The 10,669-nt window shown below is 54.1% G+C and overlaps 1 protein-coding gene across 6 annotated transcripts in view; it reads right to left on the reverse strand.

The window, feature by feature from the left end:
• The window catches only part of DLG3 (discs large MAGUK scaffold protein 3), a 77,418-nt gene extending 67,015 nt beyond the window's left edge, over positions 1-10,403 (reverse strand). For 5 of the 6 annotated variants that reach the window (XM_068205349.1, XM_068205350.1, XM_068205348.1 and 2 more), the window contains exons 1-3: positions 10,282-10,403; positions 8,121-8,252; positions 385-533 (exon numbers count right to left, since the gene is read on the reverse strand). In XM_068205349.1, coding sequence (XP_068061450.1) covers positions 385-533; positions 8,121-8,252; positions 10,282-10,297 — 297 coding nt within the window. In that variant the 5' untranslated portion in view covers positions 10,298-10,403. The remainder of the gene's footprint in view (positions 1-384; positions 534-8,120; positions 8,253-10,281) is intronic. The other variant, XM_068205352.1, reaches the window with a different exon arrangement.
• Positions 10,404-10,669: the final 266 nt, after the last annotated feature.

A 10,669-nucleotide genomic window follows, 5' to 3' on the forward strand; every position in this document is an offset into this window, starting at 1 on the left:
CACAAGTTATCTGAGAACTGGGAAAAAATCCTGAAAAGGGAAACTTGAAAGACTCAACCTACTTCACTTATCAAAAGTGGCTGGATCAGAGAGCTGAAACGCCTCCATGGGAGACAGTGTCAGACAGGGGCAAATAATCCAGCTGCAACTGCAGAGCAGGAGCTGGAGCTGGAGCTGTTCACATTACAAGGAATTCAATTAATGCTTGTGAACCAGAGAGGTCATCTCATTAATGAGACAAGCTATGACACAGAATGTGTGGGAACAGCCTGGATGTGAGCTGGGCAGGCTGTGGTGGCCAGCAGCCTGCTGTGCACCTTGAGTCCCTCTCAGCACAGGAGTGTGCAGGGTCTGGCCATGCAGCACCACGAGGGTGGCTCTTACCTCAGGTAGGTTTTGGGGCTCTCTGGGTGTGACTGTGGAGCTGGGCTCGCTGGACCCAAGCTGCTGCCTGCCTGTGCCATGACGTGCATCCAGGCTTGGAGACTGCACGGGTGCAGAGCGCAGCGTGAAATCGTAGAATTCATGGATATCTGCAAAGCAGCAGGAGAAGCATCCTCAGGACCGGGAGGCAGCCTGATGCCCGACAGCAGCCTCTGTGGCATGCAGCACCTGTGACCTCCGCTCTGTCCCCAGGGTCTGAGCCCTCTGGGAGAGGCTGGCATCCTGGGAGAGGGCTCTGCTGGCCCCCTGTGCTTGCTGTGTTGCCCACCACACCTCCTCTGCAAGGTAGGAGGTGTAGTGGGGTTCCTGGCTCACCATGCAGTGCCCATGGCTCTGGAAGGCATAGGAATGTCCACGGAGCAGTGACCACAGAGTCCACAGGGACTAAGAGCAAACTCTGCTCGGCAGCATCAGTCCAAAACCCACCCCATCCTGCTGTCCTCCAGGCTGTGCCAGCCCCAGGCATGGTTCCCCATCCCTGCTGCTCTGACAAGCCTCCTGCACCAGGCAGCCCCTGCCTGCCTGCCCTCATGCTGATGGGCTATTCCCTCCCCATCACAGCTCCCCACCACCCTGTGGAGGGGCTCCCTTCCCAGGGCGACAGGCAGAGAAGCCACAGGGCCCTCGGTGTACAAGCTCTAAAGCTGATGACTAGAGCTCTGTTAACCCCAGCTCCCTTCCTGATATCTTCCCTCTTCCCACCCGCACACTGCCACAACAGATATCAAGCACCTCATTCTGGGCTCCAAGGACCTGAGTCTGCTGCTGTAAACCATAATGGCTCTAGAGAGAGGTACGAAAACGGGGTATGCCAGCCCTCACTGTTCCAGAGACAGTAATAGGGTGAGACTGGGACCTGAGAGCAGCTCCCCAGGTGTAGCTCCAGAGGAGGGAGCCCAGACCCTCTCCTAGCCCAGCCAGGAGGATTTTACCCTCTTCAGGTCACACACAGAGGATTCCAGGGAGCAGAAGGGCTGCAGTGGGCTCTGCTCCTCCCTAAGGAACCTCCCACTGCTGCACACTCAAGCAGCTGCTGGCCCCTGGCAGCCCCCAGTTATCTCCAGAGCCAGCACCTGCAGAGTGGTCAACATATCCACTGCAGAAGTGTTTAATTTCAAAAAGGAAACTACATCAAAAGTGAGAATCTGTTTTTATGAAGAAACTGAAAAGGGTAACATAAACTTGTGGGAGGCTCTGAGCCTCTTTAGAGAGACCCACTGGGACATCAGAACAGACATGAAGTGTCTGGCTGTAAAGGCAAAAGGGAGGAAAGCAAGGCTTGACTGCAGAGGAAAAGAGGGTACTGAAAATGAGAAGACATTCATCTAAACTGCTGAAGCTGCATCTAAATGAGAAAACCAGAATGGATGGTAAATGCTGTCAGGCTAAAGGTAAAGCTCCAAGAGGTCGGCCAAAAGAGTTTGGTAAACGCCTTCCAAAAGCCATAAAAAATCATAAATCCCTTCAAGTGCCTGGGAAACAGGAAGCCTGGCAGAGCCAGCAGGGCCAAAAAGTCAAGGCAGCATAAATGAGCACTTGAAGCAGGAAAAGACAAAGCAGGAACCTGAGATTATTTTCTGTACCTGCATCTGCTGTGGAGGAAGCTGGAGAGCTCCACTTCTATGAGTGACTGGAGGGGCAAGCTGTGGCTCTCACCTTGAGGGGGATGTGGCCATTCTCACGGCCCTCCCTGGGAGCTCATGGATAAAGCACCTGCACTTGCCCTCCAGTCTGTGATTTCTCACCTGAAACTGTGCCACACCATGGCATCACGAGGTATTAAACGCCCACGTCGCAAAGATTTCAACAGGAAATCTGGTGAGTATTGGCAGTGTAAGGCAGGGACACGCTGACCACTACCTGAGGATGGTCCCTGGCTGTAGCAGGATGCTCTGCCTAAGCAGGGGTACAGCAGGTGGAAATTTGTCTTACAGGTTCATCAGTGAAGGCCTGAGAGAGGAGGGTCTGCTAAGCAGTGATAAGATCAAGTAAGGAGGGTCTGCAGTTCTTAGTGCCGAAGAATACTGAGACCAGCTTGACCAAGCTGCCAGATCCTACCACGAGGACATGCAAGACATGCTCCCTGACTGGAGCTGGGAGCAGCAAGAATGTGCACTCTGATATGGAAGTGAGAGTCAGGAGTGGTGAGAAAAAGAAACAAAAGAGCTGCTCACACCTTTTTCAGCACAAAGCATATTTTGCTGATTGTCTGATAGCACATGATCTAAAAAAGGCATATGGTTGATAGTCAATCACCTCATACTATAAAAGGTCAGTCACACTTTTACACAGAGAGAACTTCCATCATACATCCCTAAGGTGTGTGAAGATCCTTCCCTTGGGTGGGACACCCCTCATGATCACTCCTCGAAGCTAAGTCAAAGAGATTTGCCTTTGGCCATTGGTATGGGTGAGTAACATCAACCTCTACTTAGTAATTGTTTAGGTAGCTTTAATATAATTGCTTTAATATTGCTACAAAAACAGTGCACTACACTAGTAGTTATAGCTATCCATACTGTTTAGTAAATAATTCTGATTAAGCTCTTTTTTTTCTCTAATCCTTATAATTATTGTAATAAATTTAAACAAATCATTTAATATATTTATATAATTACATTAGCTTTATTATCCTTAATCCTGTGGGACAAAGTTGTATAAAGGTTCAATTACACCTGCAAAATCCTTTAGACATATACTATTGACAAAGTCTGGGGCTAAATTGGACCCAGGCTCCTCTCTGAGGATGAGTTTAGACAGGAAGAGTGTCCTTTCTTCACCTCATGACTTAACAGGAGGGCTTTTATAATAAACTTTGTCTGAAGTTCCCACACTGCCCATGACACCAGGGCTGCTTTCACAGATCAGGGCTGCACACCCAGGCACAATTCCCCATCCCCTCTCCCAGTGCTTAACCACGTGCCCATGCACTGCAGCAGCACATCCCTGATGCAGATGTGACGAGAGCAGCTTCAACCCCCATCTTCCAGCTCCCAGCTGTAGGGGCAAAGCTGATATAAATCTCACTTGCTGGCAGACCAGCTGGGTGCCCAAGGGCAGCCCAGCGAGGCTCTGTGGTTGCCCGAGTGCAGGGAGCACTGTGCCACTGCCTGGCATCAGTGCCACTTTTGGAGCTGCTGTTTTGTGCCGCCAGGCTCTGTCCTGTGCCCTGGGAGAAGTGTGGCAGCTGGCAACGATGTGAGGAGTGGGAGTCCCCAGATGTACCCACCGCTCCTGGGGCACCCCTTCAACAGCCCCAGGCTGCCAAACAGGCTGCTGGCAGCCCCTGAGACCCTCCCAAACCAGACACGAGGTCGCAGCAAGCACTCACTTCACAGCCAGAGAAACTGGACTTTGTTTTCATGCTAATACATCTCTCCCTCTGGTTATAAAAATAATAATTGCGTAACAGGATAGCAGCAGCTTCTGGCTGCATGGATTATGCTGGGAAGGCACAAAACTTTGCAAGAATGAAAACAGGATTTGAACGGCCCCATTGTGGGGGTGTGCTGCTGCTGGCATCCTCGTTTGTCACCCATCTGCTGCAGGAACACAGCCTTGGGCAGCCAAGATGGCAAGGTGCCTGAAGGGCAGGAAACTTGTCCCCTGAAGCAGCCGCTCTCCACCTCCAAAACCCTCAGCCCAGTTTAGGTGCTTGCCAGAAGAGAGAATTGTTGCTGGCACCAGGGATTAGAGGAATTTCAGGATTGGTGGACAGGGTTCAGGCAGCAAAGGACAGAAGTACATTTTAGGACACATGCACGTGGCATTAAGATAATTTAAATATATGCTGGTTTCTCTCATTTCTTATGAGCATCACAAATTCACACAAGTCTGCCTCACCTGTGCACTTTAAGAGCAGCACTACCTGAAAAGCCTCCATAAGAGGATGCTGTGGTAGCAAAAGATGAAGCTGCATGTTCTGTCTTAGAGCCCATTTTCTGTCTGATGACATGCAAATCCGTTCTGGATCTAATAAGGAAAAGTAACTCAAGATTTACAGAGATTAGAATTTTTTGAACAAATTTTTTCCTGGGGTTAACACGTCAAATAAATGTAATTAAATATTTCTATAGCACCAGCATCTGTGCACTAAAGCAGTGCCCTTGTGCCAGCCAGCACATGCACTTCCAGAAAATGACATTTCTTCCCCAATGCATGCACCGTACCAGCTGCAGCGCCACAGATTTACCCCAAGCAGAAACCCCAGCCTCGCAGCAGACCCCCAGCCATGGCCCCACTGCCATTCACACCCATGGCTGCCACAGCAGATCTTTTTCAAGCAAGCTGCAAGTTTCCATCCTTGCTATGGGCAAATCTGCAAGAGGAGGAGTCCTCAGGATTGGGAAGCCTCCAGATTCCTCCAGTTTTCCACGCTGGCTCCTGCAGCCAGACGGTGAAGCCATTACACCATCCCCAGCTGTGCTGTTAGCAAGCAGGTCTTGCAGGGGTTTTGCACCCAGGGAAGCACTGTCTGCCCCTCCTTCTGCCTTCACCGCATTAAGGATGCTCATGAAGAATCTTCTGCGGGGTAAAAGGAGCTGCAGGGGAGGACTGGGAGCCCAAGCATCTGACAGGACCTACAGAGATCTGCACTGGCCGGTGCTCAGGCACAGGAGAGAAGCTGAGTCCCAGAGGATTTCTGGGAGAAGCTCAGTCCCTTGGGCTGCCAGCAGTTGGGACAGCTGGACATAGACAAACCCTGCCTGTCCACCAGCTTCTCCCCCTGCAAAGGGCACAACGGCCCCTTTCAGCCCCGGCTCTAGGAAGGAAAGGTCAGGGAGCTGCATTTGTGCGCAAGCCCCATCCTCCCCAGCAGCACAAGAGACCAAGCATCTCCCTGAGGGGCTCCACCGAGCAAAGAGAAAGCAGAGTCACCATCGCCCCAACCCAGGCTCCTGTAGCCTTTGCTGGGCTGTTTCCTTGCAAGTCACGCACTTGGCTCCACAGCCTCAGACACAGGGAGAGAGGGGCCAGGAGAAGGGAGCCAGCACAGCCTGTTTTCCCTCTGCACAGCCAAGGAATTTCTTTTGTGCAGAGCAGGGTTTGGCACATTCCAGTGCAGAGCAGCTCCCGCAGCGCTGTGCTGTGCCGTGGCACCCGCCGGGACAGAAGCTGTCCTGGCACGGGCAGCGTGCCCCCGGCACAGGCAGCTCCAGGGCCAGGGAGGTGGTCACAAGGATTTAAAATGCTGGGCCATGCTCAGAGGAGTCTGGCAGAACACGGTGCATGTGCAGAGCAACACTGGGCATGATCACAATGACTGATCCATCCAGCAAAGCACTGACGTGTCCTGGACATAACAGAGGCTGGGGCTCCTCGAGACCCCAAACCTGCTTATTCTTATTAAAAAAAAGCATACAGAAAGTCATATCCCTGGCATTTTTCACGTGGACTAACTTGGCAAACTCCATGATGTTTGGCACTGCTGGTAGCTCTACTATGGCCTGATGTATTTTGATGTTCTAACGCCAATCAGCCAGTGTGTGCTCTAGGAGAGCATTACCTGCAGGAGTAGGTGGCCTGAGGACAGGCATGAACCATGCTCACACATTCATCTTCCCCAGGGGCAGAAAAAAGCAGGGCTGTGCTGCTGAAAGGCTGCAAGAGGAAGGACCTCTGCAGGCTAAGGCCTCTTCAGAGCCAGAAGCTTCTGGCATGGTGTGGGGCAGTGAGATGGGAGTTCTGCACTAAGCAGTGTCTGTGCTCTCCTGCAAATCCTCCTCCCACACTGAGCCAGCCCTGTGACTCGGAGCAGACTTCAGACAGAGACACAGCGGCCCACTGGGAAAAGGAGGGGTGAAAATAAAAATGAAAATAGAAACATTCTATCACCCTTGCAGTGCTGTTACTGCACTCCAGTGGGTACAGACCATGGACACAAGGCAACCCAGTGTGTGCCAGCTGTGAGCGGCCACAGCGAGCACACAGCCAGACACAACGTCCATGCTAGGACAGAGACATTCACAAACCTACACTCCAAGGGGAAGCAGGGGGAGGCAGTCAAGGAGGGGCGGAAATAATTAATGCAAATTCCTAGTTTAGGTAAACACACCTAGAGAAAGGCTCGCTCTGGCACGGGGAATTAATATCCTGTTAAACCAGTTGAAGAGGTCACCAGTAAACAAGCGGCACTCCCAGCACTCCCTCGTGCCAGGGCTGATAGGACACCAAGACAAATGGCTGAGAGCAGGGAGCTGGGGAAGCTGCAGCATCCGCCTGCCAGCGTGCAGCTGCAGCCAGCTCGTGTTCTCTGCAACCACAGTCTCTCCACAGCACTTCTGCACTAACAGCAATAGCCCTGGGCTTTGGGAAAGCTGCTTCGCTGCCTTCACACAGCCCCAGGGAGGACTGGCCAGCACACAAAAGCAGCCAGGGGTGTTGGGCTAATGTCAGGTTGGTCAAGGTCACAGCCCTGCTTGGGACCCCTGCCTCCAGGCTGGGGGTCATTTAGAGAGTGGGTTGTATAAATTAAGAGATAAGAAAGGAGATGTACGCTGGCTCCCTCAGTATGGGGGCCTACCTGCTCCGGGGAGTTCACTCTTGGCACATGTCTGTGCTGCTGCTGGCATAGACATTCCAGCACAAAGACTTTAAAAGGACATGCTGGGACTGAAAGTCTCCAGGTGATGCTCCAACAGCAAGAGAGAAAAAAAGATAGAATAAAATTGCTCAGGACACAGCATTCAACTTCATCTTCAATGGAAAACCTGAAGCACAGAGGAGCTGCTGGCAACTCATCTCTGCAGGCACAGAAGTGGAACTCAGGCTGCAGAGGTGTGAAGAAAAGGTGAGAGCTGCCAAGAGAACAGCAAGGGGAAGCACCAGGGCTGGGACAGCCTTGGGTCAAAATGCACTGAGAGTGAGCCACAGACCACATGTAGAGCTCTGCACCTTGGGGCCTGGGTCTTCTTCTAAGAGTGCAGGGCCTCTGGGGTGCTTTCCCTTCCCTTCCCTTCCCACCAGGGAAACTCAGCTTCTTTCCCAGGAGATCCAGGAACAGAAACCACCAAGGCTGCATGTGTTTCCCACAGCCCACAGTGAACAGAACTTAAGGAGAATAGCAAGAGAAGCTGCATAGTCCTGAAAGACTTCAGCTGCATTTGTCTCAATCCACATGGAGAACTTTATACAGTGCTCAAAATGCCATTTGCTGGTGTCCAGCCCCAAGATAAGCCTTGTTCTTAAGTCTTGTGTGAAACGGAACTGCTGGAACAGTTCCGTTTCTCACAAGTGCTGGTGGGTCTAAGCACAAGAAAGGATAAAATTCCCCAGAGGAACTTGGGTTCATGTGGGTTCTCTCTTAAAGACAGAAATAATTAGTTTTCCTTCCTGGACACACCTGGGCTGCACTGCACAGAGAGTGCTCGCAGCAGGGCAGGATCCCTTAGCAGGTGCTGGATAGATCAGGCATGGCCTGATCAAGAAGGTGTTACCCCTTGCCCTCAATCAGACTGAGGAATGCTGTTCTCTACAAACACCCAGTGACTGCAGCCCTGGTATCTCCTGCCTAAGCCCTGGAGGGGAAAGACAGCCCAGCTCCCTGGCATTACATGTCATGTGTTTCCACAGAATGCACTGGTCAGTGCCAGGCACCAGCATGGGATCAGGCTCCCAGGAGACCCCACTAAACACAAGTTGCAAGGACTGCAAGGGACTGCGAGGCAGGGGCTTACCCAGCAGAGCCTGGAAGAGTTCACTTTGGAAGATGTGCGAAACTTTTCCAATGGAAGCTTTTAACTCCTGCTCCTCCGGGGACTGCAGGGTGCTTTGGTATCTGGTCAGAATTTCCACTGCCCGTTCAGTGTCTGCAGAGATGACACAGGAGTAACAAGGCATTAACATTGTAGGATGCTAAGGGAAGGCTCGAGTGCAGCCTGGGATTATGCCTCAAGCTGCCTTCCAGTCTGGATTTTTAAATGTCAGACAGCCACAAAAGCAGCCTTCCTTACACACACCTGGGAAAGCTAACCCCCCTGAGAGCCACTGAGGGCCAACTGCAGAGACCTGAGCAGGGACTGGAGGAAAGGTAGTTCTGCTACCAACCCTGAAAATCAGGGGTTAAAATCAGATTGACTCAACTCTGAACCCTGTGACAGTGTTCAGACCCTGTGGCCTGAACACCTCTGCCACCTCCCAGACACAGAAGCCGTTCAAGGAGCTGGACACATTCTGGTTGCACAGGGCTATGAATACTACTGCAGGAACTGCAGCCTCCCACATAGGGCCAGATGGCTGCAGCAAAGCTGAGCGTAGGCCCATTCACGTAGTGCAAACAGCTCAGCTACAGGAGTGGCAAAACTTGGGTTTCTAGAGGGTGAAGCATAAGAATTGCTCAAAGCAGCAAGCAGCTGTGGGTCAGCAGGAGATAAATGGGAAAGGAATATGACTCCTTGGGGTCAGAGGAGATGCTGGTGAGGAGGAGAACTGGAAACTGCCATGAAGCAACATTTTGGTTAATGACTGGGCTAGACATAGCTATGAGAAAACCCTGGACCTAAAATAGTGGAACTGTGATCTCCCTGCCTGGACACCTCCACATTTCTCTGTGCAGACAGCCAGAGCTGCCAGTGCAGCCTCGACCTCAGATGTGACCCATACCTCAGGCAGGTGGTGAGCTCCTGTGGACCTTCAGACCATCCCTGCCCCATCAGTGGATACTTCCCTTTGTCACCCAGGCAGACTGCAGACAAAGAGTGTCTGTGTGAGAAGGCAGGGAAACTGTCCCACCACTGCTGGAGACTCATCTTTTAAGCCAGGAACTCATGCAGAAAGGATGACCCTGCTCATCGGAGGGCTCTTGAGAATTCAGGTCATCAAACAAGGGGGCCTGTGTCTGCTTGGGTACATGCCACCTGGTGTCCCAACTTGCCCAGCCTTCTAGCTTCTCCTCGGCTGAAAGGAGAACGGGGTCCTCCTGCCTGTGTCACCAGCCCACACTGACTCATCGTGGGACCAGAACAGGGAAAGGAGTCTGGGGAAGCATGAACAGCTCTGACTTGGCGCTGGGCTCCACACTTGCTCCAGGAAAAGCAGGGACTTCCCTGATTGCTTTATGGCAATCCTAGCCTTGTGCTATTACTAAGAGCTTCCTTTTCTGCAAGGTAAAACAGTGGCTTCAGACACTGCCCAGCATACCATGAGCAGGGCTGAGATGTCACTGCCTGGTCATTCCTGACCTTATCAGCAGAACTAAAGAAGCAGATGGAGAGCTGGGGCCACCACACCAGGACACAAAGACTGCGAATCTGGTAAACTTCCCACTGCGCGGGCTGTGCAGCAAGAGTGGCAGGCACCGCACTGACCTCTGTGCTGCTGGCCACCCGTACCGGGTGACAGCCAGCTGGAGCAGGGGACTGCGGGCTCCCGATCTGGGGAAGTGCTGTGCATCCAGCGTGGCAGGCAGACCACAGGACCCTTCCTACAGCTCCCAAGAAATAGCACGCGGTGTCCAGGGCCCATCTCCACGTGCCTCAAGGTGCATGCAAGTCCCACGTATCCCTTCTCGTAGAACCGAAACCCCCATGGCCGCTCTCCTCTCCGCAGCACGCAAGGGATCTGCAAGCAGAGCATCCCCCGGCCACGCACTCTGAGACACGGCAGCACAACGTGTCCACAGGCCGAGGAGGGCGTGGAGCGAGAGCGCCCAGTCCTCGGGTCTTAACCCCTGGGTCGCACGGCCGCCCGTGGTGCGGAGCGAGGGCGGGAGCTGCCCGGCAGGAGCTGCCCGGCAGGAGCGCGGAGCACCGGGCGCGGTCCCAGCGGGGCAGACACTTGTTGAACGCGGGGCCGCGGTGCCCCGGCGCGGCGGGCAGGGCCGGGCAGTGCGTTCCTTACCTTCCCGGCGGATCATCGCTCCGCCGTGGCCGACGGCCGCTCCGCTCCGTGCCAGCCCGCGAGCGGCCGAGCCACCGCCCGCCGCGCCCCGCCCGGGAGCCGCCCCCCGGCCACCGGCACCGCCTCCGGGAGCGCCCCGCCGCCGCCGCTCTGCCCCGCGGCGCGGCCGCTCGGAGCCCGCCGGGCTGCGGGCAGGCTCGGCCTGCGCCCCGGGAGCCGCGCCCGGCTCGGCCTCGCCTCCCGGCCCGCTGCGGAGGGCCCGGTTCCCCGCGCCGGCAGTAGGTGGCACGGAGGCGCCGCGGAGCGAGCCCGCCCCGGGCCGGTACCGTCCGGGCTGCGCCGGCTCCTTCTCCGAGCCGGCAGCGCCGCCGGCAGGGAAAGGTGCGGA

This window comes from Anomalospiza imberbis, chromosome 14 (genome assembly GCF_031753505.1).
Source record: "Anomalospiza imberbis isolate Cuckoo-Finch-1a 21T00152 chromosome 14, ASM3175350v1, whole genome shotgun sequence".
NCBI lineage: Eukaryota > Metazoa > Chordata > Aves > Passeriformes > Viduidae > Anomalospiza > Anomalospiza imberbis.